Source organism: Leuciscus leuciscus (assembly GCF_965113295.1).
Source record: "Leuciscus leuciscus genome assembly, chromosome: 11".
Classification (NCBI taxonomy): domain Eukaryota; kingdom Metazoa; phylum Chordata; class Actinopteri; order Cypriniformes; family Leuciscidae; genus Leuciscus; species Leuciscus leuciscus.
The window spans coordinates 14895382-14923144 of NC_138735.1; the positions used below are offsets into that span (position 1 = coordinate 14895382).

The following is a 27763-nucleotide window of genomic DNA, read 5'->3' on the forward strand; positions in this document are numbered from 1 at the left end:
TCGTTATATAGACGTTTGGACGTGACATTCAAATACTGCTCGCATGCAGATGTTGTTGAATTACAATTTTATTTAATAAAATGTGAAGGTCGGCTAAAATGAGTTTCCTAAAAAAATAAAATAAAATAAAAAACTGTATTAAATCGCATCTATCGAAGGAAAAAAATATCCGTTGTAAGCCAGTTCATTCCCTTGCTCTTAAACTACAAATCCCATGATGCACTAGCGAGGCTTCCTGTTTTTGTCATGTGACCCAGTGTACATAATAATGAACATCGCATGACTAGCTACGCTGGTTTTAATTGTGCCAAATACCTAATTTGACTGCAAAATAAAAATTATTTACGTTGTCGACAGACTATATACTGATAGACGAAGACTAAATCCGCCTTATTATAGTACATTTGGAGGCTGTATCATGGCGGAAGTTGAAGAGCAGGTAGGTTTCTCTAGGAAGAATCTGTTGTCAAATGACAGAAGCCTGTGAATATTAGTATATTGTTTCTGTATGTTTCATTTTTAAGGCATGTGGGCTATTCAAGGTACACTGTGTGTGCTGTGTACAGGATATTTTAAAGGAAGTATTTTTAAGGCGTGTTATTGAAGCTGTCAGGCTAACACGATAGTTTGACACTTGACTTGAAAACATATCACTGCCTACTCCTGCTAATGTTAATATCCCTGTTGAAAAATAACATTTAAAACTAGCTTAAACTCGTGTCCTGGTTTAAGTTGCTCTCCTAGACTTGACACTTTTGGACGCTTGTGCACTGGGCAGTCTGGGGGACCGTCTAAAATCAGCTGAGGCTTTTTCATCAGGGATTTCATCAAGTTTACTGACAAAATGAAGAATACTTTAAATACAGGACTTAAAGATAATTACTGTTTTGTATGTTTTGGTGCAGCATTTCCCTTTAATACTAAATATTTTAACAGGAGTGTAGGAAATAAGTTCATAATATTTGCAGCAACAATGCATTACCTTTTCTCATATTAACACATCTTTCTGAAACATTTTTTTTTTCAGGGAAGAAAACTAAGTGAAGAATCAACAGATGAATCAGAGGTAAAATCATGGACTGTACAATTTATCTGAATAATCTATCTAGTTTTGAAATGGATTAGAGAACAACATATGAAACCAAATGGTATATCATTCAAAGAATTATTGCAAAAAAAAATCTTTTTTTGTTGCAAAAAATATTTGTAGGATTTTAATTATAAAACTAGAGATATAATGATTTGCTAGGACTTTGGTCCATCAGGAATTGATTGGAACGTTGGATTGTTATTGCTGCAAAGGACAGGTTGTCCCGCCCTCACGCCACAAAATATGTCATCAGAGAAGAGATGTCATTGCAAGAGGAAGGGGAAGTTATTTTGACTAAAGATTTCAAAGGTACATGAATAAAAAAAATAATGGTGTGCATGGATAAATCATTTATAAATATAGTAAATACTGCAATATTCCATTGAAAATGAGAATATCCAACTTAGCCTTTAAGTGTGTCTCTACTCAAATGCTTTTTTGGGGAGTGTGCAGTCATGTAATTGTTATTTAACATGCTTAAAGATGAATCCTTTATCCTATATATAAAATAACAACTTGTAGCCCGTAACATATAATCCATGTACAATGAGAGCTACTGTAAAAGGTCATATTAGATTGTGGCCATTTTCTTGAGTGCAGCTTTAAGAAAATACTTTTGAAGTAGGATAGAGTTTGCCTTTAAGTGAGACAGTGAATGAAATGTCAAGTAGACATTCTAGTCCTCAATTCAAAATGAAAACAGGAAGAAAGAAACAAGCCTTGTCCTCTTCGTAAATGAAATCTCAGTCCGAGGAGCAATCTGTCCTATCTCCTGTCCACAAACTGTCTTCTGCATTCACCTCGGAGAGCATGATTGTATTTTCCTTGGAATAACTTTAAAGCACAGTTTGTTTTGTTCATAATTGTAGAGCTCTGTCTCTATCTCCTGATCTATCTCTCCTCAACACTTCCTGATGTGACCATGGACGTCTTGAAGGCTTTGTGTAAATGTGATCTCATTTGGACCACAGCTTCACTGTAAACCAGAATAAGTTGGCAAAACTCAAAAAAGTGAAGGCAATCAGTTGCCTCAATTTTTTCAAGTTAAGAAATTCAAAGTTTAAGTAAGCAGAACTGACAGATTTGAATTGTACTTATACATTTTAATTGTTCTTAACTTGAAATGTTTGAGTACACTAATTCATACATTTAACTTAAAACTTTCATGTAATCTCAATGTGAACACTTTTATTAGTATAAACTTAGCTACCTTTAACAAGCTACTTTGCTAACATACTAATTTGTTAACAATGGTATGTTACACAGTAGCACTTGTTGTATGAGTGCAGCAATATAAAGGTTTCATTTGCTCTCAAATCAAGCTGCATGCACCACTTGTCACCATGATGGTAACTATCCTAAAACCAACATTAACAGAAATTATTCCACATTAGCATAACAAAACATTAATCACTACTAAATTTCCCACTTAACATTAATCTTGCACAAAAAACAACAACATTATATTACACATAATTTTAGCATTTACTCTCCCTTTCGAGTGCTATCGGCAAAGCATGCTGGGAAATAGACATCCCAGCCGTTTCAGTTCAACTTAAGTTTGTCTAAATTAAAAGAAATAATTTCATAAAACTCAAAACAATGAAAAAGTTCAGTTCACTTAAAATATATCAGTTCTGTGAACTTGAAGGAAAAGAAAGTGCTAAATGCTCATAAAAGTTAATTTGACTGAACTAATTAGTTTCATTTAAGTTTGTCCTACTCAAACCAATTAATTATTTTGAGCGTTAGGGTTTACAGAGTTCCGAGTCTTCCAAACTCATACTGTATGACATTTCTGGAGCTTGACAGTATTCATGACACCCCACACAAAGCCCGTCCAGCCTCATGAAAGAAGAACGTACCTCTCATGGCTTAAAGAAAACATACCACAGCTTCCAAATGTGATGCCATGCAGCAAAATGAGGAAAGATGCTTGTGGGGTTTGACATTAATCTGTTGTTTTGAGGCCCGATTCTTCGGTATAGCGTTCCAACAAAGTTTGTTACTAAAGACAGAGACAGAATGAGGAATGAGCAAAAGAGGAGAGTGTGGATGGTCACACCACTCCAGAAAAGGGGCAATTAAAGACAGACTTCCCTTCATCCCCTGCTCCCAAGGGCACCAATTAGGAGCGGCAGGGAATGAGGCACAACACTCATCCACCACATCGGCGTGGCGATGGCAAACACTAACAAGAGGAAGAAATTATGGGATACGAAACAGGAGAGATATTATCCACCCCTCCCCACCGTAGAAAGTTTGTCAGGATTTCTCCCTCCTCTCTCTCCATCTCTCCGTCCCTGTCTGTAATGGCTTTGTGGACCATGACAAATGCTCAGGCATTAGAAATTTCACATCTGGACACAACAGGAAATGGACAATGGAGGTGTTTGTGATGAGGAGAAAAAAATGTTTGATAAAATGAAACTACCCAATCTGTCAATCTGCCTGTGATCGAAGTCACAGTTGTCCAAAAATAAAAAGAATATATATAAATATATACTCTGTATGTGTAAATATATGTGTATATTTCGACTATTCAAAAGTTTGGTGTCAGTAAGATTAATATAATTATAATGTAATGCATATTATAACATAACTATTTCTATTTGACTATAATTTCAAATAATTTAGTAATTTGAAGTAAATTAAATAAAATTTTATGCAAAGCTGCATTTTCAGCATCATTACTCCAGTCTTCAGTCTCACATGATCCTTCAGAAATCATTCTAATATACTGATTTGGCACTGACTGAAACATTTCTTATTATTTTCAATGTTGAAAACAGTTGTGCTGCTAATATTTTTTTGTGGAAACAGTGATAAATTTTTTCCTTGATGAATTTTTTAACAATGTAAAAGTCTTTACTGTCACTTTTGATCAATTGAATGCATCCTTGCTGAATAAAACTATTATTTTAATTAATAATTCATCAAACAGAAATAAGATAACTAACTAAAGCCAAAGAAGCTAAAGTTCAGCTAAATGTTTCATAGTTTATCCCGTATTATAAAGTATTTGCAGTGTAATCACCATAAATTAATAAATACATTAATACGCATGTTATTGGCCAGGCTTGAAATGTAGCACTCAATTTTAAATAGTTGGTGGGAAGCTAATTAATTCATTAAATCATCAAAATGCACAAATAAAATAACTAAATAGTTTTAAAATAATAATAATCAAAATAATAAAATGTTCTAAAAACATATTTGACCTCTGTCATGTTACCATTACAGTTTTGTACAATCGCTAAGACTACGTTTTTTTTTTTTTATATTTAGTTTGAATATTCTTTTCAAAACTTTTAAACTTAACATAATACAAAAAACATACTGTATACTGCAGTGAATTATAAACAATATAGAAATGTCATTCTTGTTTTGTAAAGAAACCAACAAACGAAAAACTTTGTAAAAACTTACAAAAGAAAACATTGTATAACGCTACCTGTTAGTGTTTTTTAGGTTGTTGTTTTATGAGTGACAAAGTGTGTTTGATGAGTGACAACCTTTGCTATTTTTATGAAGGAATTAGTTGATTTGAGACCTATATGAAGAAATATAAGAGAATAAAATCCTAAATGGATAATATTTTAAATGTGTATATATATATATATATAAATAAAGGTGACTTGACGTGACTTAAAGTCTCAAGCGGTCCTTTAAGGAAATATTTTAGGTCAAAGGGGTTCGGTTGACAACAAAGTTTAGACATCCTTGTACTATGAATCAGGGTCCCATTAAAATTCATGCTTAATTATTACTGGATATCTGGTAAGACTAATGAATTGCACCATAATAAATATAAGAGAATAAAATACTAAATGGATAATAATTTTTGAACACATGTATGAATGTGTGAATCAATTGTGTATACTGTGGAAGATTCCAAACTAATGAAAGATGGGTGTGTTTGTGTTTGTGTTTGTTCAGGAGGAGGACACTGAGGAGGAGCCTAAACTGAAGTATGAGAGGCTGACCAATGGCGTGACAGAGATCTTGCAGAAGGATGCGGCCAGCTGCATGACGGTGCATGACAAGGTCCTCAGAAACTTTTTAGCTAGACATGATGTGCATATACAGTTTGTTTTAATGTATTTCAGATAGCACAGATAAAGAATCTGAAATAAATTGAACTGATTTAAATTAGAAACTTAATTGCTACTTGAATTCAGTATTTAAAATTGAATTGTAGATTAATTGTTTTTTTTATTATAAAATTCAAAAGTCATATCCTTTTTAAATTCTTAAGTGCAGAGAAATCTGGGAGCTTTTAATTATTATTTATCACTGTAAAAAAAAAAAAAAAAGGTGCTGCCTTAAATTTCTAAGGACAATCAAATTGAATGTTGAAGTCATTTCAACTTAAATTAAACTGACTTAAAAAAAAATAGTTGAATCTTGTATAGCTTATAAAACAAAAGTAGAAAATTAAAGCAATTTAATAAAAAAAATTCATAACTTATTGGTCATCTAATTTTTACAGCGTGTTATTATTATTAATATTATTATTATTATAATTTTTTGTGTAAAATACTGTTTTTGTATAATACTGAATATAGCATTTTTGACTCCACACCATCATTTTCTCAGAGAGCTACTTGCGCACAAACGCTCACGGGTCACCACCCTTTCGCTAATTTTCCTGTTTATTTCCTCTGCTTTTAGATTTCTCTTTCTTTTTTTGCCCGTCTTCTTTCAGTTTTTTTCCTGGGTTTGATATTTTTGTTGGTGGAGCATTCTACGCGGGCTGGTTAATCGTCATGGCAGCCGGTTCACTCATGCACGGACGCTGTGGAGGAATAGTCATACCTAGTTATGTCTCCTCACCTGATGTTTTATTAACCGCTATTGATTTTAAATCCCTCCCCTCTTTTCCTGCTTTTCCCTGGGGACTTCCTCCTCCTTTTCCTCCTCTTCCATCTCTCCAAAAAAAAAAAGGCAAGCTTGCAAGAAGAGGAGACGTTGAAAAGCTGAATTTCAAATGAGAGTCCCCCCTTTTTTCACTCTTTCACCTTCTTTCACATCTCTATCGTTCTCTCCTTCCGTCTCTTCTCTTGTAGTCTTTTATGCATGCGCTCCAATGTGCATTCCGGCACCTAGACACACAAGAGCACCACCTGCCTAATGTTGCCTCATATTTTAAGTGCCAGGATTCCGAATTTCATTTCAGCAATTCCATTTTGATAAATCCCTTTAAGAGCTACTGAGGCTGGTGAGGCCACCCCTTTTATTTATTTATTTTTGTCTGATTTTATTTGGGGAGATTGCGGGGGGTTTTGTTGGACATGCTCGGCTGTGCCTGTAAATATAAGCATTTCATTATAGACTGCAGTGAAGCATGGGGCGGCTCGGTGTGCTGCGACAGGGAAAGGTCTGTGCATGTGTAAGCAGGTGTGTGTGTGTGTATATGTGTTTGGACACAGGGTAACCTCAGTTTCAGAGATGGACTCATTCTGTGTGTGTTTTATAGTGTGGCTGGATGCTTTTGTAAAGCTAGGTCCACTTTTCAGCTGGCAGAGCAATAGACCCAAATCTGCATGGATGTCAAACCAATTTTAGATTGCTGGTCGGACTGGACTGAACATCACCTTATGTGGCCTGATTTCATTTTATTCGTTTAACCTTAGTGACACTATGCAGAGCGCATGCACAATACATTCTCTTCTGGAGCTAATAAAATCCTAAATCAAATTTATGCTGCTCTAATAACCAGTATTTCTGTAACAAAAGGGGGAACATTGAATTGACCAATTTCAGTCACAAGGGGCATTTAGATAGGAATTAGCCTACATATGAAATTGGTAACTAGGAAATATAACACAATCACATAATCAAACAATAACAAGAAAACAAGAACTCACCTAATAAGGTAAATTAAAGGGAACATTAGCAAAAACTGCAACTCATTTTAATTACATCCCCAGGCCTGATTTTTAGTCAAACTTAGAGGAATCAATATTAACGTGTGACATCTAATAATCAGTGAAGACTTTGAAACACATACATTTAAATATTTAATATTATTATTGATTCTAGTATTTTTTACTGATACTTGTCCTAGTGAATTTTTGTTGTCGGACAGTTTTTTCATCCACTAATCCATATTCAGCTGAAATGGTAAAGTCAGCATGAAGTAAAAATTGACCCTATTTAATTTGTTACTGCACATTAAACAATTCATCCATTTGTCTTTATAATCTTTAATCAAAATCTGAAAATGTACTTCCCCTCTGGAATTGCCTTCCATCTCTGGTGATGTCAGTTTGATGGCTTGGGTAGAACATCTCCTCCTAAGCTGAATGGAACGACATTTCTAGATCTAATAAATTTCCAAACAAAAAAACAAGTCACACCCTCTATTCTTCCTCATTAGATTTTCTGTTTCACTCAGAAAATACGTCACAATATTGAAGAAAAGTCGGTCGCAACTACTGGTTCACCCGAACTTTAATCTGCCGAATGCCCTGTCAGCTTGTATTATTAAAAGTAATGTTCTGCTGCTTGAAGAAGTGAGGAAACACAGGGTGTTTGTTTGATACTTCTGTACTAAAGAGAGTGACTCTTTGAAGTCAGCATGAAACAAAAATGTATCTTATTTCTTAAAACACGTTCCTGATCTCACTTCAAATGATTCATTAATGTGTTTGTTTGTAATCTTTAATGAAGGCATAATACTCTAACTTGATCTGACTCTTAAAATGACTTTCCTTTTCTGCTGACATCACCTAGCGCTCTTTATAAGCCCCGCCCCTCAAACCACCTGTCACTATACACTATCATATTAATTGCTGATTGATCAAATTAAAGTTTTTAAAATTGTTTGTATATCTAGCTTCAGTTAGAAAATTGATCAGATTGCAATTGTCTTCAGTGAATAAATGGAAATGCATGCAATATTTAGGATTTGGAGTAAGTAGCTTTCAACAAACTTGTAATAACGATTGGTGTGTGAGATTTATAATTATAACATCATTTATAATTTGCTCCTTGACTGTCCAAACTGTAAATGCTGAATTGGTTTGTGGTGATACTGGCAATTCACAAGAGAAAATAGGAAAAGTTTTCATATGTTAAACTCTGAAATGTAATTGCATTAGTCTGACAGGCAGAGTGTTGGTGTAGAGGGCAGAGATGTGTGACCTGTGGTGCATATATTATGTTGAAGCGTTTTGATATGTCAAGGGAAAAAACGCTATTTCACACTGGGCCGCTCTGATAAATAGGCTTTCCTGTCCTCCAGCAATTTCACACTTTTTGCCCCCGAAGGGTCCAGCCGAAACCACACACACAAACACACACTCTCACATGCACGCACAAACACTGAGGCCTCGCAGCCATGCCTGGTAAAGCTCATTTTTAATACCTCCTCCACAGCTTTTAACTCTGTATAAGTGCAGGATGTCCCGTGGTTTTCACTTGTGTGTCTTGTGTGTTTGTGTCCTCTGTTGCCTTCAGTTCCTGGCTCTTGGGACACACTTTGGAAAGGTTTACCTTCTGGATATCCAAGGAAATGTTACACAGAAGTTTGAAATTGTAAGTCTGAAATTATCTCGTGTGATTGATTGTTATAGATCTTTCAGATGTTATAGATGCCATGTTATGTCTGATTACATGATGTGACTGTTTCTCCATCCTCTGTTCTCTTTTATCCTTATAGAGTCCAGTGAAAATAAACCAGATTAGTTTGGATGAGAGCGGTGATCATGTTGGCGTCTGCTCTGAGGATGGAAAGGTGAGAATTTCCATCATTCACTACAGCTCCCATTGCTCTTTAACTTCCTTTATAGTCCTTTACGACCCATCAATCATAGCCCAATCTAATCCAAACCCTAACCCTCAGTCTATTCATAAAAAAATTAGAGGGCAGTGACTTATCTATCCTATAGTATCTATAGTGACTAATTCCTGAACCCTTCTCCTAAAATCAAAGGGCAATGATTGGTTGATAAGAATGTTGCTCCAGGACAAACAATTTTGATCCAGAAACAAGTTCTGCTTCTGTAAATCATATTACACATTACTTATCAGAACTAAGCTACCTAGTTAGGTTTTGTTAGTTTGCTTGTCAAAATAGGAAGCTAGGTCAGATTGGTCTGAAATCATAATCACGGAAATTAGGCAATTAATTGATTTAAATATTTTTTGTTATATTATGGTAGCAGAAAGTTATTGATGATAGAAAAGAATAATAATGAACACACATATATCCAGACGGACCATCACCATACCATACACTAGGCAAGGCAAGGTTTATTTATTCATATTTTTAATTTAAGTATTTATTTTTCATGCTCAATGGTAATTCAAAGTGCTTTACACAAAGATGATTAGTCATTTAAATAAAGAAAAAAATTAAATAATTATAAAACAAGTAAGAAATAAAAATTGAATAATTGGATGAATTAATTAAAATGAAATAAATTTATACTTTAAAAGGAAAATAAATAAGAGACATGCAGTCTTTTTGACTACTGAACTATTGGCTTTTTACAGTGTGGAATGAGTTTGTACACTTTCAGCAAAGTGTGCAAGATTGCAGTTGAATCATGCAAATCACATTCAGCATTACATTATTTGCAGGTTTATTTAGTGAATTGTGTGCTAAATAGACAGCATGCGCAATTCTCAGTGAATTTCCCCATGAGAATCTTGGAACTTGTTTACTTGAGTTTTCATATCTTTCTCTGTTTGCAAGAGATGATGCAGTGCCTGTCTTCCTACTCAATACCAGCTCCGTCAACTCTGACACCTGCAGAAACAGCGTGTGTGCATTTGGTCCATCTTAAAATGTGTGGTTAAAAAAAGAACACCTTTCCTCCACGATCCTCCATCTATCTGCTCATTGATCATGAGCCGGCTGTTATCAGTCCACGGAGGCTAATCATCAGCACCTTGTGTGGCTTTCTCAGGCTGATCTGTGCCGTGATAGACCACGTCTATCCCTGTTCCTATGGCAAAGTGAGATCTTGTCGCACATACACCAATTAAAATCGATATGGAGGCCATTGTTCGCTCCTCTGCACTGTTGAGCCCAGCTTACCGACTGCTTTGCTACCATTGGTACACAAAATATGACACCTTTTGTTAAGAGGATGAGTGTTTGAACTTGTGTTTATCTAATTAATTCAGTTTTCTTAATGACATAAATGTTGAAGTGGTTAGTGGTGATATTGGCAGTTCACAAGATACAATGGTGAATGTTTTTGTACATTAAACTTAATTGATTAAAATCGATATGGAGGCCATTGTTCTCTTCTCTGCACTGTTAATCCAAACTGCACTTACCGACTGCTTTGCTACCCTTGTTATGCAAAATATGACACATTTCTTAAGAGAAAGAGTCTTTGAATAGGGTTTTTCCAAAACGTAGAAACTCCACTTTGAAATGTATGATTTTAAGATTAGCTAAGTATGTTGCCTGACCAGAAAAAGGAACATGAACAGTTCAAAGTCAGTAGTTTCGTTTCCAAACCATCATCTTAAATGTGAGAGGATACTTTACTTTTCAATAGTGGGTTTTTTTTTAAGAGCTCACAACAATTTTTTCCCCGCTTGTTTCATACAGACAGGTGTAGGTGAAATGTTGTGTTAAGACTTGTTTGTAGCCGTCGGGGACTGCAGCACAGCTAGCGGATAAGTCGGTAGCATAAAAGCGTGCGAGGGCAGAAAGAGTTGACCTTTCCACTAATTGGGAGTCTGGCAGATGGTTAACTAGCCGGCTACATGGTTTGATGCTTTGCCCAAGTCAACTGTTAGCTCAGAACGCATCTCTGGACCACAGCGGTTTTACCTTAAAAAGACATATCTGTCTCTCTTTCTCAATTTCTCTCTCATCTTTTTCAGGTGCAAGTGTTCGGCCTGTACACCAGGGAGGGCTTCCACGAAAACTTTGACTGTCCGATCAAGGTAACTTATTGCTGTTAATGTGAGTCGTCGGTCCCCCGGCAATGTTTTTGCTGCCTGATGGGAAATAGCCCTTTGATTTCGATTTCCTGTCACAGCAAGCATTGATAATTCTCGAAAACAATGTAATTTCAGCCTGCTACCTGTCTTAATTGATTTCTCCAGGGTGTTTCATATCATGCATGAGCCGCCTGTTTGTTGAGCATGAGTGATGTCACCTATGGCACACATAAAGAGAGCCTTTGCTGTCATTTTTTTTATATCGATACTTTTGTGTAGTGAACTGTGAGGATCAATCCTTTAACTTTTCCTGGGCTAAAAAGGATTTTATTGAGAATGTTTTCTGACTGGATGCAGTCTAACCCCCTCTGAGGCACTATATGGCTTTAGAAATACTGGAGTGGACATTGATATTAACTCAGGTATTGCCGTAAACTAAAATGAAATCCCTTGTTCAATTCTAGGTTATGGCGCTACACCCTCAGTTCATCAAGTCCAACAACAAACAGTTTGTGACTGGAGGAAATAAGGTGAGTCCAGTTTCAGAATCACCTGTGTTTGGAGGCACAGCTTCGAATCTGGTCTACGCTATGCCTGGATTCTATTCCCCTCACTGTACACAAGTAGTTCCTCCCTCTCTACATTTACAAAAAACACATTTATTTTCCAAATCTTTATATAAATAAACTTTTATAGGACTCCAATCACTCAGAATCTGATCAAACTTTCAAATGCACATGCACATGCACATGCTCCAGAACCTTGAGCCCTGGTGCTCGTGGGAAATTTTGGTTGGTATCTGGTCTGCGTCAGGTCCCAATCACACACGTTTAGTGGTTAGTGCAGATGCTCTAGAAATGTTGATCCTTGGTGCTCACATGGGAGATGCAGGTTCGAATCCAGTCTAAGTCATTTTCCATTTTCCATTTTCCCGTCTCCACTAAACTTTCTGACTCACGCACGTCATTGAGGGTTTGAACCAGGATCACTATCTTTCAAAAGTTTGGGATCAATACTATTAATACTTTTATTCAGAAAGGGCAAATTAAATTGTTTAAAAGTGAAAGTAAACTCTTTAAAATCACACCAAAATTTTCTATTTCAAATAAATGCTGTTATTTTGAACAGCATTTATTTGAAATAGAAATTTTGAAATAGCTATTTAAAAAAAATAAAAAATTAACCCTTGTATGGTGTTTCACTTTTTATCAAAAGAAAAATGAAACGATTAATTATTTTTTCAACCTCAGACTCATTGGCCTTGGCTCATTTTCTGTGAAGAACATATATCAGAACACATTTTCAAGGGCTATAAAAGTGACCCCCTGGGATCCCTGGGACCCAGGGCTATAAAAGTGTGGAAATTTTAGGTCCTGTGTACCTTTACTCTGTCCTCCTCCTGTCAGGGCTTGCTGTTAATGTGTGTGTGTGTGTGTGTGTGTGTGTGTGTGTGTGTGTGTGTGTGTGTGTGTGTGTGTGTGTGTGTGTGTGTGTGTGTGTGTGTGTGTGTGTGTGTGTGTGTGTGTGTGTGTGTTCTTGTATATGGTTTATGAGGACACAAATGTATATAATGACATGGGTATTACAACGTAAACATGGTTTATGAGGACATCTGTGTCCTCATAATCCAAACGGCTTAAAAGACATACTAAATGGTGTTTTTTGAAATTCAAAAAAGGCCAAAAGTTTTCTGTGATTTGTAGGTTTAGGGGTAGGGTTAGTGTAGGGGGATAGATTATACAGTTTGTACATTAGTAAAACCATTACAGCTTTGGAGAGTCCCCGTAAACCACATATCCAAGTGAGTTTGTGTGTGAGAGTGTGCCTGAGTGTGTGTATGTGTGTGTGCGTGAGTGAGTGTGTGCGTGCATGTGAGAGAGAGATTGTGTATAAGTGTGAGAGAGTGTGAGTGCAAAAGTGAGTTTTGTTTCTACCCCTGCCGTTCCCGCACAAGGTTGTAATTCTTAAATGTGATCTAACAAAGGTAAAGAACCTTTTTAAAAAACCAACCCCAAACTTTTGAACGGTAGTGTAAATATTTAAGATTGGGCACAGGGTTATTGCAAAAATATAAAAATCGTTTATTGAAAACGACACATTATTTAACCACTGTTCTGAATTTTGAAAGGAATTTGAATGCCTTAATATAACAAAAAATAAAAACAAAAGCCACATTCATGCCTGGAGTCTAAACATATATTTTGTGGTCTCCATCATTTGATGCTCTTGAGGTTTCAACATGAGGGTTAAGCTAAATTATTAGAATGAAATCATTTTTTGTCACGTTGAGTGCCGTGTATAGTGGTTACTCAAACTGAAACTGTTCGGCATGAAACGCTCTTACCATCTCGGCCTTACATCGAGGTCAACATCAGGGAGAGAGAGAGAGAGAGAGAGAGAGAGAGTGGTCCATTTTCTCCAAAGTGTTGTTCACAAGAGAGATGTTGTCTCTTCTTGCACAATAAATAACTGTCATTACGTAGAGTGCCATAGTCTTCGCAACATGTAGAACACTCTTTGGCTTATGGACTAAACAAATACGCTCATTTTTCAAAGGACACAATGCTACCAACCCAAGATGCCATAGTCTGATACATTCCAGACGCCCATACATCTATAGAAATGAAAACAGGGTTTGGGTCTGTCGTAAAAGCTCTTAGAAGTTGTTGATCTGTTTGCATGCAATGATCAGACGTCTTGTGGCTGGAAAAAACTTCAATTGTTGAAAAAGTGAATTTGAATAAATTCCACTGGTTCTTTGTAAAGTGGACTGTTAGAGATTTTGTTGAGATGTACAAATCTTGGACCACTCAAATAGAGTCTTCTCAATTTCTGTAAATCATAGATTTTTATCCACTGTGCCACGATTGATTCACATAAAATGGCTCCACCACCGTCACTGCATTGTGCTTATCAGAAGCAATTAACGGCGTCCATTGTGCGCCACGGTGGCCAAGTCCTCTGCATTTTCCTCCCACTTCTTCTTGTTTCCTTCTCTCTCCCCTGGCTTAAGGTCTCCATAATGCAGCCCTGCCATGAAAATCAATACGGCTTCCACTGAAGACGCATCTTGTCAAAGGCAATTCAATTCCGTCTGCTCGGCTCTTGGAGTGTCATCTCCTATTGCTGCGCTGTGATCTGTTAACATGGCCAAAAGTGTAGAACTGAAGCGACATTGAACCGTCTTTCCTTTTCAGTCACTTTCTCCGCAGTCAGGTCAGGTTGGCTGCGTGTGATTGTGCGTGGCGTTTTTGACACTTTTCGATTCAAGGTTATCCGCCAAGTGCATTGTCGCTTTCTGCATGTGATTATTATCACAAAATCCTTCAGAAAATTTCGTTTTTTTGCACCAATAATGTCAGAGAATCGCAGACTTATCAAAGTAAACCAAAACGTTAAACACCTTTTAATAGAAATTCAGTTGTTTGAGTCTCTTCTCTAGTTAGTTCATGTGATGTCAATACACAGTATCTTTTTTTGCTTTTATTGTTTCTGAGGTTTGATTGTGTCATACTGCTTACTTAAGTGACTTTATGAATATCCCATTATCTAAAGGTTGAACCAAATGTTGCCTTTTCGTAAAATGGATTTTGATTTTTAAATGGATCTTGAATTATGATTTTTATTGAATCTACTGCCTGATATGACCTTAACAGCATGATAAGGCCAATGAATCTGCCTAATACACTGATCCAATCCAATACTTTAGAAAAATATAATAATAATATATAATAAAGCAAAGAAATTGTAGTATACTTGAAAAAATATTGTACCACAACTGCCACTGAGGTGATATTCTTTCAAATTTGTATTTACCCTAAAAGGATGGTACCTTAAATGTACACTACCGTTCAAAGGTGTTTTTTGTTTGTTTTTTCTTAAAAAAAAAGAAAGAAAAAAGATATATACTTTTATTCACCAAGGATGGATTAAATTAATCAAAAGTAACATTAAAGCCAATGTTTCAAATAAATGCTGTTCTTTGAATTTTCTGTTCATCAAGTAAAAAAAAAAAAAAAAACGACAATGACAATTTCCACAAAAATATTAAGCAGCCCAATGTTTTTGAATATATTGAATTATATTGAATATACCGGTAATAAGAAATATTTCCTCAAATCAGCATGATTTCTGAATGATCATGTGACACTGAAGACTGGAGTAATGGCTGGTGAAAAAAAGCTTTGCATCACAGGAATAAATTAAAATTAACATATATTAAAATAGAAAAGGGTTCTGTAATAATATTTATAATTTTACTGTTTTACAGTATACTTTTGGAGCTTTCAAAAACATAAAAAAATCTTACTGACCCGAAAGTTTGAACGGTAGTGTAAATATTACTGGCTTTTAAAAGGGTACAGCCCCAGTGACAGCTAATCTGCATTTATTTCCCCGGTAGTGTAGGATAAACAATAAAAATGGATTCTGATCAGAATTAAATGCGCTTGCAGTCACATTGACTTTGACTGTTGTTTGGTACATATTTGTGCTCTATGTTCTATTGCCCTCTGGTGTTTAACGCAAGCAATACAGCGAATTTTGTTCATTGTTGGTGAATCTCTGTGAGCAAATGCTCACTAACGTTAATAAAATATGTCCCACAGCTTTTGCTTTATGAGAAGAACTGGCTGAACCGTTGGAAGACCTCTGTTCTTCATGAAGGAGAGGGAAACATAACCAATGTGAAATGGAGAGGCAACCTCATTGCCTGGGCAAACAATGTGGTACGATCAAATTTAGTCACATTATAAATATTATTTAAGATGCCTTACTAGTCATGATTTTATCTAAAATGTACTTGATGTGTGTCAGGGTGTGAAAATCTATGACATCGGCAGTAAACAGCGCATCACTAATGTGTTGCGGGACAACACCAGTCTAAGGCCGGATATGTATCCCTGCAGTCTTTGCTGGAAAGACAACACCACACTGATCATCGGCTGGGGCTCTTCTGTTAAGGTGTGTGTTCAGAGCAACTACAGAGCAAGTATTTTAATAATAGTAATTTTGATAATGTTGTTTGGTACATTTGTTTTTCTCAGATATGTGCTGTTAAAGAGCGTGACCCAACAGAGATGAGAGATCTACCCAGTCGCTACGTTGAGATTGGTACTGAAGCAACAGGCATACACATAATGAGAACATGTAACATCATCATTAAGTTTAAAGGGGTCATATGATGCATTTTAATGTTTTCCTTTTCCTTTAGTGTGTAATGTATCTGTTTGTGCATCTATACGATCTGCAAAGGTTCAAAGCTCATAGTCTCCCACAAAGAAAAACGGATGAGTATTAGGAATTAGAGGTTTAGATTTATTTATAAAGCTGTTCCGGAGCAATACAACCCAGAAGTGCATTTTACTGATTACCTGTGTGTTTACAATTGCTTAAAGGAATAGTTTACTTAAAAATGAAAATTCTGTCATCATTTACTCAACCTTAAGTTGTTTCAAACCTGTATGAATTTCTTTCTTCTGCTGAACACAAAAGAAGATATTTTGAAGAATGTCGGTAACCAAACTGTTGATGGACCCCACTGACTTCCATAGTATTTTTTTTTTTACTACTATGGAAGTCAATGGGGGTCCATCAACTGTCCGGTTAAATGATGACAGAATTTTCATTTTTAAGTGAACTATTCCTTTAAAGCCTCGAAAGCTGAAGCTCGTGATTATGGTATGAGGCGTTACATTTCTGACACACTTGAAGTGTTTGACCAATCAGAACACTGAACTTTTTGGAAGGAGGGGCTTTGTAGAAATCAGTGTGTTTGAGACAGACTGGGAATAGAGGAGCTGCAATAATGTACAGTATGTGAATTTTTTTTATATATTTTTTTATATTAAAGCATGTTAACCTATTTCACCTAATAATCAGAATAGTAACCTTTTTAAATGGCATCCTATGATCCTTTTAAAGGGAAAGTTTATCTAAAATTCTGTCATCAATTAACTCGCTCTCAAGTTGTACAATAGCATAACTTTATGACTTTTTTGTTTGTTTGTTGGTTTCTCTGATTTCTTTCAGTGTCAGCATTTGAGACTGAGTTCTTCATTAGTGGACTGGCGCCTTTAGCAGATCAGCTGGTCACTCTGTACTATGTCAAAGAAAACACTGAGGACATGGTAATTTTACCCACTCTCACCAGTGCTACCTCAAAAAGTCTGCTTTTTAGATGTAGTATCCAAACTGTTCCAAAATATCCTTTAGATCAGTGGTTCTCAACTTTGGAGCTGAATCCCATTAGGGGGCTTCATCAAATGTCCAAGGGGGCCCAAAGATGGAGAGGCTGCTAACTGCAGAACCAATCAGTGGACCTTATGGGCGGAGCTTGGAAGTCGAGCCACGCCCTAACCCTAACCATAACATTATGCCTAAACATAATCAAGTGGTGCGCACTGCAGAGCCAAATGACGTCTAGCTCCCCCTCTCTGGATGTAATGGGTGGAGTTACATTTAGAGATAGGGTTATGGGTAGGGTTTGGGTGTGGTTGGGCGTCCAAGCAAGGGGGAGCTTGATGTCATGCTCTGCCTACAGTATAGAGTGGTATGACGTCACTTTGTTGGCCAACTGTCAGTTAGCATCACACTGGTTTCCTTGAGAAAAACCCAACAGAATCTTCCCATAGGCTTTTGGATTATCGCAAAAAACAAGCTGTGTTAAACAAAAGTGTAATACTTGCACGTTTTGTCCATCAAGATAATTATCACAGATAAACACAACTTTCATGAATTTTGAAGGCTAAATGCAGTCACCAGAAGTAAAAAGCTAAAGGTAGGCTATAAACGAACTACACCACAGTCCCACGACTTCAACCGTTCAACGTCACCATCACTAAGCTTCCAACAACTCTTTCATTTTTTTTTAAATCTAAAAACATTTTCCCAGAACGTTTGAGTTAGAATAGTTTATAAGAGCACAATTATAAGCAACGATGCTGTAAAAGTGGACTGAGTTTACCTTTTCGGCATGATGACGTTTAATCTCGACAGCCCATTTAGCCACTTGTTAGCAACTGCCTTTTTCAAGACACGTTACAGCTTCAAAAAATCCAGAGTGGGGTAATACGGTCTGTGTCTTGAGCTTGTGTTCACCACAGACCTTATTTCAGCCATTTTACACAAACCCCATTCAAAAAACCCGTTGACTTCGGGACGATGGAACCAGAATGCAAACTCTCTTCCGCGTTTTGGCCTACAAAGTGATGTCATAGCTGCACCACTCCATTGGCTCCTCAGAGAGTAGCCTCTCAATATAACTACGTCAAGTTCCACCTATTAGGTACACAGAGGTAGAGATGGACATCATTTGGATCTGCATTGAGCAAGATGACTTAAAATGATTTCAAATAAGACAAAACAAGTTTTAATTCAAGCTAAAATTCAAGATGCTGGCTTACAACATTTTTATTTTAATTAGTTCCCTCAACACTTGCCAGTTTGTTAAAGAACCAGGATTTTCACGGTGGATTTTCTTGGAAACCCTGGATATATGAAAATATATGAAAAAGTATGGAAGTTATTAAAATTTTAAGTCATGGAATGTTTTATAATAAATGTAAGCTCGCGCTCGATTGGCTCAAAGCCTGGCATCCGACCAGCGCTGAAGGTCTTTACGTGTTACTGTCTTTTCTCGTGGCAAGGTATTTTTGATTACTTTTCTCATATGTATTTTCTCGTTATTTCATCTGACTCCATAAATGAAAAGGTTTTAATGATATCCGTGCATCATTAAAAGTGAGCGAATGTTTGATTATTCTTTTTAACTCTTTATTGAAAATAATGTCAAAGTCAGTTAGAATAATCAAATGTAACAATTTATTATGTCAGGTAAATGTATCATGCCAATTTAATCGATACAAAACATCAAATGCTCTGGAATAAAAAGAAGAGATGCGAACCCGACATTAAAATACATAATGCTAAGAGTTTTGGTCACTCTTAGCATCATGGGCCAACTTGAATTACAAAAAGGCCCAGAGCCCTTTGCTGCATTCCATTATATAGACAGAAACTTTTTCACATGGAAACATGTGCTAACAATGGAAATTTGCATTCAGAGGTTACACCTTTTGGGGATATGAGACCATTTGCCAGGAGACCACTTTCCTTTGTGTGCCAGTTATCTCTAAAGTCTTAAAAACCTTATTACCTTTTGTTTTACTTATTTGGAAATTAGACATTTGTACCACTCGCACTGAGACATTTCAAATGATACCAAACATGTATAATACTCAATGATAATCATTCACATTAAACCATTTAGATTATTGGGTGAGTTTTTGGTGATCTTCGCATGGGGGAGAAGGAGTGGGGGATGAGGGAATGAAATGTAGATTAGGATAACTCGGAGGTGAGACTTTCGTCTCGATAGTGCACAAGGTTGAGTTCAAATGTTAATTTCCAGAGAGGTCCTTTGTCCTCTCAGGGCCTCAAGTAGACTGCCTGGCATGTATCTAATTTCTTAAGTCTTACAGTTATTTCAGTCTTACATAAATATGAATTGAAATAAAAATATGCATTTATAACAAATAAATAAATATAAAATACTATTAGGTTATGTTGAGCTTGAAATCATTGGGTAGAAATGACTATTTGTGAATATTTTTTTTCCAAAAATGTCATTATCACGAATTAATATATTAATAAATGTAATTGTGTTTGTGACAGGAGGAAGAGTTCAGAACACGGCCTCGTTTAGACATCATCCAGCCGTTACCCGAGGGCTGTGAGGAGATCTCATCTGATGCTCTCACTGTACGCAACTTCCAGGAGAACCAGTGCAGGGACTACAGGCTCGGTAAAATGAAGACAACGAATACACAACTGGAATACCATAATGATGCAGAGGCATACAAATCACATTCAATCCACAGTTTAATCAATTCAATTCCCATTTTGATATAATCGTTTTCAGAACACTCAGAGGGAGAGTCTCTATTCTATATCATCAGTCCTAAAGACATTGTGGTGGCTAAAGAAAGAGACCAGGATGACCACATCGACTGGCTTCTGGAGAAGAAGAAATATGAGGTACGAGTTCAGGAGTCTAAAGAAGCATTTATATCATAACATTTAAAAAACATCGGAGTTGTACTTTAATGATTTCTGATTTGATTTGGATCTTTGTGACAGGAAGCACTGATGGCTGCAGAGATCAGCTTCAAAAACATTAAACGTCATGACGTACAGGTGAAAACAAATAAACCTGATTTGATGCTGTGTCTTTTATTTTTTAATTTTTTTATAACACTATCAGATGATAAACTGAAATCACAATATGTGTGCTTCCTGTCTGTGCTTTGAGAATAGAAAATTGGAATGGCGTACATCAATCATCTGGTGGAGAGAGGAGATTATGACACGGCTGCCAGGTACAGGACATCAAGACTCTGATTTAATAACCCGTTACCTATTTAAAATAAGAAGAAGCTTTGATGCATGCCCCTCTCTCTCTCAATATTCCTCATTGACAGAAAGTGTCAAAAAGTGCTAGGAAAGAACATGGATCTCTGGGAGAATGAAGTGTACAGGTTCAAAACCATTGGACAGCTGAAAGTGAGTTAAAATTATTTGCCATCCTGCTGACCTTGTATAGTAAATAGTAATATAATATCAGTCAGGATAATAATTAATAAAATGAATATAATAAAAACAGTAATAATAATAATCATTATTATTGTGATTAGTAGTTATGTACCACAATGACTTTAACAAAGTTAATGTCAAGATAAATTAACTATTTATATGAAAAGTATATGAATATTATTAAATATTGAAACAGAAATAAATTTTTAAGCAATAACATAATATGCCTTTTTTTTCCTCAAGACTTTTAGTGTGGTCTTTATTATGATTATGTTGTTATAATAATAATAGTGATAATAATAATTATTTATTTTTTTTATTTTTTTTATTACAATAATAGTCATAATAATAATTATTGCAATTATTATTAATAATAGAAATAATAAACAATGATACAAAAATCAGGTTGATGATAAGAGGTAGTCCTAGTAGACTGACAAAGTTCTGAGAAATGAACAATTTATATAAAAAAATTATTGAATAATATATTAAAACAGAACTTATTTTTAGGCTAATATGTAATATTATGCCTTTTTATTTTAATTTAATTTTTTTTACCTTTTTTAAAGACTTTTAGTGTGGTCTTTATTATGATTGTGTTATTGTTATAATATAATAATTATTATAATTATTGTTATTGCAATTATTATGAATAATAGAAATAATAATAAATAATAATAAAAAAATCAGGTTGATTATGTTATTATTATTATTATTATTATGTACCACACTGACTTTGACAGTTCTGAGAAATTAACTGTATAAAAAAAGTAGACATACTTTTTTTAAGACTTGCAGTGTGGTCTTTATTATGACTATTTTGTTGTTATAATAATAATAATTATTATTATTAATTATTACTTAACAGTTACATACTACACTGATTTTGACAAATGTCTGAGAAATTAATAACATTTTAAGATATACAAATATTAAAATAATAATAATAATCTTAACCTAAAATGCTTCTTTTCAGCATTTACACATTAACTACCTACTTACTCCATTCTTCTTTCTCTCAGGCCATCAGTCAGTACTTACCAAGAGGAGACCTGCGTCTTCGACCAGCGATTTATGAGATGATCCTTCATGAGTTCCTCAAGACTGATTATGAGGTATGTGTTTTCCATTACATTTCTTTCAGTTGCATAAACATGACATTGTAACCTGTTAGATGGACCATAAGATTAAGGTTTCAAAATGTGAATGCATCACAGCAACATCCTTTACGGAAGCAGGGAAATTCCTTTACTTTTGTTGTTTCTCACACAGGGTTTTGCCACACTGATTCGTGAGTGGCCAGGAGAGCTGTATAACAACATGGCTATAGTTCAGGCAGTGAATGAACACCTGAAGAAGGACCCAACCAACAGCATTCTCCTCACCACACTGGCTGAGCTGTGAGTGAATGCTGACAATTTATCATCGTGATTTTTGAATTTTGAAGCAGCTCTGCACAAAGTCAGACTGATCTTATATGTGTGTGTGTGTGTGTGCAGGTACACATATGATCAGCGTTACGATCGTGCTCTGGAGATCTACCTGAAACTGAGACATAAAGATGTTTACCAGCTCATTCACAAACACAACCTCTTCTCCTCCATCAAGGACAAGATTGTCCTGCTCATGGATTTTGACAAAGAGGCAAAACATCAATTTTTTTTTGCTTTTGACCTTATTGAGGACCTTTGTTTTAGAATTTAATACAAAAAACTTGAAATGAAATGTCAAGTGCATAAGTTCAGGAAGTTATGGATTGTTTTGCTGATATATATATTATAGATGACTTTGGAAGAATGTGATTTATAGTCACAGTGATGTGTCTGAAGGATTCATCCGCCTCTTTGTTCTCTCTATTTCTTTTTTTTCCTTTTTTTTTCCAGAAAGCTGTTGACATGCTGCTGGATAATGAAGATAAAATATCGGTGAGTTCAGTGCAGTGGCTTCTCTCTTCTGATTAAACCCTCTCAAACTCTCTGTACAGACGAACATCTGTGTGTTTCTCTCCCTCAGATCGACAAAGTGGTGGAGGAATTAAAAGACAGACCTGAGCTGCTACATGTGGTACGCTGAATATGAGCTGTTTTAATCATGCAGATGTGTATGAAGGATCCAGAATACAATACAATATTTGCAGTAGTCAACTTTGGATGCTTAACTTCATTTACACCTGGTTCTCTTCCAGTATTTGCACAAGCTGTTTAAGCGAGACCACCATAAGGGGCAGAAGTACCATGAGAGGCAGATCAGTTTGTATGCTGAGTTTGACCGACCCAACCTACTGCCCTTCCTCAGAGAAAGCATGCACTGCCCGCTGGAGAAGGTCATTTATTATATATGAAAATTATTATATACAGTGGCTTCTTCTCCTACTTTTCTAAGTGGTATTTAGTGCCAGTTTATCAGGAAGTGACAATTTGGTTCTCTTCGACTCACTGGATGGAAATGGTGTTAAATTCGCAGCTTTGGATGAAAACATGTGGACTGAAGACTGGAGTAATGATGCTGAAAATTCAGCTTTCATCACAGGAATAAATTACATATTTCACAATGTTATTGTTTTTTACTGTATTTTTAACATGAACAATACAAATCTTACCGCCCCCTACTGTAGTTACTGTAGTGTATGTTTTTGAAAAACTTTTATACAACATTCATAAAAACAAAAATTATTACTTGAATTAAATGTGGAAATAAATTGTTCAACCATCAAATAAAAGTTTAAAATATTATATTTTAGGTTCAATTAACATATCATGTTTTAGTTATAAGACACTTACTTTAACAAAGTTTTGAGAAATTAATAACATTTTAATAAAAATACATAGTATGTATGTAAGTCTTCCGGTCAAAAGTTTGGAAAAATTTATGTTTTTTAATGTTTTTAAAAGTAGTCTCTTAATCTCACCAAGGCTACATTTATTTTAAAAAACAAAAGCAAAAAACAAACAAAAAAAACATAGAATTACAATTTCTATTAACTGGTTTCTGTTGTAATATATTTTAAAAGGTAATTTATTCCTGTGATGCAAAGCTGAATTTCAGCAGCCATTACTCCAGTCTTCAATGTCACATGAACTTTCAGAAATCATTATAAGATAATTTCTTATTATCAATGTTGAAAACAGTTTAGTTTTTTTTTTTTTTTTTTTTTTTTTTTCTCCGTTTTTTTGGAAATCATTTTACAATGCCGTTCAAAAGTTTGGGGTAAGATGGATTTAAAAAAGCAAAAAAAGCAAAATAAATGAATACTTTTATTTTGCAAAGGCATATTAAATTGATAAAAAAGACAGCAAGGACATTTTATGAAATTAATAAATATTACAAAAAAGTTATATTTATAATAAATGCTGTTCTTTTGAATGCAACACTGCCATTGTCCCAATACATTTGTTCAGGTGAAGTCCAACAATATCCTTACACATTCTTTAAACAGTTGCTCTGTGTCGTCTGTTTCAGGCTTTGGAAATCTGTCAGCAGAGGCACTTTGTAGAAGAGACGGTCTTCCTGCTCAGTGAGTTCTGAATCACTCATCTGTGCATTTATCTCATAGAAATTGAACGCATGTTATAGTTTTTTACACTGCAAGTGTGATCCAGTGCAACAGAGATGTCACTAAGTTTAAAATTTCATTTTCAACTGGCTGTAGTGCTTCATACATTTGATGGTTTCTCCTCTCAGGTCGAATGGGAAACTGCAGACGTGCCCTACAGATGATCATGGAGGAGCTGGCGGATGTGGACAAGGCCATCGAGTTTGCCAAAGAGCAGGATGACCGAGAACTCTGGGAGGATCTCATCTCTTACTCTATAGACAAACCACGTACGAGAACCCAATCTACACTAGCTCTCTCTGCTTCCATTACTACAGTAGTAATGATTTTTGTCTTATGTGTTCTTCCCTCTAGCGTTTATCACAGGCCTCTTGAATAACATCGGAACCCATGTGGACCCCATCCTGCTCATTCACCGCATTAAAGAAGGGATGGAGATTCCTAACCTCAGAGACTCTCTGGTCAAAATCCTACAGGACTACAATCTACAGGTGTGCTGAAACCAACATGAGTTCAGGCTAGAGTGCAAATATAACTAGATACATTTGCTTAATCGTTTGCTTAATGTTCATGGGATTTGTCCTGTAGATCTTACTGAGAGAGGGCTGCAAGAAGATCCTGGTGGCCGATTCGCTGTCTCTTCTACAGAGGATGCACAGGACACAGAAGAGAGGAGTGCGGGTGGATGGTAATCAAACGTTTTGTCTTCCAGTCAACTAGGACAAAATCACTCAAATAAGAAATTTTCGCTAGAAATGCTACAAAAAAATCTCTTTCTTTCATTTCTCATAGAGGAAAATATCTGTGAATCCTGCCACACTCCTATTCTACCACCAGGTACGCCTTGATTACTTTTTATGTCTGTTTGTGTACATAAATGCAGTAAAAAAAAATACATGTATAAGACTATTATATTTATTTATTTTTCTTTTATTTACTCACATATACTTATATACAGGGCTTGACATGAACTTTTTTGCCAAGAAAAGACTGACATTTTGACATTATTTTGTGTGTATTTGACTGTTTAAGTGCAATAAGCAGCGAAAAAGAACTAGATTTAGTACTGAGAGGCAGCTTTATGCTGGCGTGAGCACAAAATCTGCTGGAATGAGTAAAATAATGCACAATCCCATGCCAAAATTCAAGCCCTGTAATACCAACAATATTCATCCGGAGCAAATGAAACGAGTGAGTGAGGAGAGGCGGGTTTGTGTGTCACTCGATGTCAGAGAGATGAGAGAGTGAGAAAGCACAACTGGTATCGTGGTTGCGGATACCATAGAAATGAATGAGAAGTGCCGTAAATTGAATCATATTTGTTGTGTAATTATCTGTGACTTCTCTTATAAAACAGCTTTTATAAAAATAGATAAATCCAAAACGAATGTTTAAGAATAAATATGTTGAAGATTAGCCGATGGGCTGTCGATTCAGTAAATCATTTCCTCACAAAAGTGGTTTATTTGGCGTAGTGAAGCCTCTCCTCCATTGACATCCAGCCTCTTGTCTCCTTCCCTGCTTACCGCAGCGTTAGCAGGCATTACACTTTTTCGGATAAGTTTGCTGGCTTGCCTTCAAGTGGCGTTGCCTAAACTCTGCAGGGCTGTGAAGTTTTGCACCCTGTCATAGTGTCATGCTCTCTTATTTGTCATTGTTTGATTTTGCAAAGGGACACATTTCTGTTTAGCCAAAGTGAGCAGAGATGCCTCGTACTTGTGTGAACAGTGCAGATAACTTCGAATAGAGCCCATCAGTGCCTGCAGACTATTGCTGGACAATGACATGAGATGCTTCAGTCAGTGAATACAAGAGACAAGCCAAGAAGTGGACTAAATTATGTACATAATAGTGTTTTGCCTTTTGTTTCTTAATAAATTTGATGTATATAACCCTTTTGCTGATTTTTAAAGTGTTACATAAATAGGACAGGTTCTATCTACACAATATACATAGACGTACAATGTAAAAACTTTATCTTGGAAATATATTGGAAACAGCAGTCAATCAGTTTTTAATTGTCATATTTGAATTCAAATTACATAAGTAGCACATTTTATCTCTAAAGCAGTTGACTTCCAAAACATTGTAGACCTGTGTTTTTATACATGTATATGTATATATATATATGTGTGTGTGTATGAATATATCTATATATATGTATATTTCATTTCATGTGTTTAATTGTTCAAGAAAGTTGAAAATATTTTTAAGCTGACGATGTGCACAATATATAAAAGTGCAATATACTTTGCCCAATCATCACTTTCATTCCCAAATATTGGGCATCTTTCCACCTCACAAATGTGATAATGATGCTGACAATGTAGTTATGTTTCACTGCATAAGAAGGTTTTTTTTCTCATTGTTTGACTGACACACACTATTTGTTTCAGACACGGCTCAAGCATTTGGTGTGGTGGTGTTTCACTGCAGACACATGTTCCACAAGGAGTGTCTGCCGTCCCCAGGAACCGTAAGTCTTCTGTCATTTTTTGATGTTAGTATTTTTATAATCCACCTTAAAGGGATAGTTCACCCAAAAATGAAAATTTTGTCATTTACTCACCCCCTCATGTCGTTCCAAACCTGTATGAGTTTGTTGAACTCAAAATAAGATATTTTGAAGAATGTTGGTGACCAGACAGTTGATGGTAGCCATTGAAGGTAGGGTAAAAAAAAAAATACTACACAAGTTAATGGCTACCGTCAACTGTTTGATTACCAACATTCTTCAAAATATCTTCTTTTGTGTTCAACAGAAGACACTAACTCATACAGGTTTGGAATGACAAATATTTTGGGTGAACTATTCCTTAAATTTGTGCCACTATCACAACATTACTCTGTATGTTTGAGCATCCTGACAAGTGATAATAGCATTTACTTTACTTTTGCACCATAAAAGTCCATTTTGTGTCCTCTCCGGCAGGTTCTAGGAACACAGTATTGCAACATCTGCAGTGCAAAGCGGAGAGGCCCGGGCAGTGGCATACTGGAAATGAAGAAATAATCATTCCTACTACTAGAATTACAGTTAAACATTTACCACACACTCATTAGAAACTGTTACAAATGCAATCATTAAATGAGCTTCCCTTTAGTAACAGTATTTATTAATCCAAGCCTGTGATCTTCATGCTAGATTGTTTGACAAAAACAGCGCCAATAAAGCACTCCCATAATTCACCTCAGAAGTCTGTTTCAACAATTTTCCAATGAAAAGATATGGTGCATCATATCCTTTTTCATCAAATCTCAAGGTCCACTAAGAAAACTGATTAATTGTTACTTTCTTTTAATAAGATTCAAAATGTTTATTAGCGCTAGTAATTTTTACTAGTCATATACTTTAAAATTCAGAGACATTTTTTCACATAGTTGTTCAGATAACGAAACAGCCCAGCAGTTTTTGTCCAGTCAGAAGAACAACATGGTGAGTCTGAGGGGTTTTAATGCATATACAGAATGGCCGGGATTCTGATACTTACTATACGCGTACATTTACAGTTTAACATGGTAAAACAGCTCCACACATAAACAGGAACGCATTTGACACTGCAGAGTATTTCATAGCAATGACTGCAGCGCCCTCTACAGGCCACAGCAAGAAATCA

The 27763-nt window shown here is 35.7% G+C and overlaps 1 protein-coding gene across 1 annotated transcript; it reads left to right on the forward strand.

The window, feature by feature from the left end:
- The first annotated feature begins 254 nt into the window (after window positions 1-254).
- Window positions 255-27335, forward strand: vps41 (VPS41 subunit of HOPS complex). Its single transcript, XM_082183996.1, has 29 exons — window positions 255-439; window positions 1028-1066; window positions 5030-5137; window positions 8555-8632; window positions 8757-8831; window positions 10943-11005; window positions 11467-11532; window positions 15610-15729; window positions 15818-15964; window positions 16048-16114; window positions 17033-17130; window positions 19676-19805; window positions 19923-20038; window positions 20141-20197; window positions 20318-20379; window positions 20482-20563; window positions 21616-21708; window positions 21866-21993; window positions 22093-22237; window positions 22477-22518; window positions 22607-22657; window positions 22779-22916; window positions 24053-24107; window positions 24275-24415; window positions 24501-24637; window positions 24735-24834; window positions 24939-24983; window positions 26543-26622; window positions 27079-27335. Exons 1-29 carry the CDS (start codon window positions 419-421, stop codon window positions 27157-27159), a joined length of 2565 nt encoding a protein of 854 aa, XP_082040122.1. The 5' UTR covers window positions 255-418; the 3' UTR covers window positions 27160-27335.
- Window positions 27336-27763: the final 428 nt, after the last annotated feature.

Excerpts from the sequence above, each read along its gene's own strand:
- vps41 (XM_082183996.1), top strand. The coding sequence starts at position 419 with ATGGCGGAAGTTGAAGAGCAG. Across the intron at positions 17,131-19,675 it reads AAGAAAACACTGAGGACATG|GAGGAAGAGTTCAGAACACG; the intron begins GTAATTTTACCC and ends TGTTTGTGACAG. Across the intron at positions 22,917-24,052 it reads TGCACTGCCCGCTGGAGAAG|GCTTTGGAAATCTGTCAGCA; the intron begins GTCATTTATTAT and ends CGTCTGTTTCAG.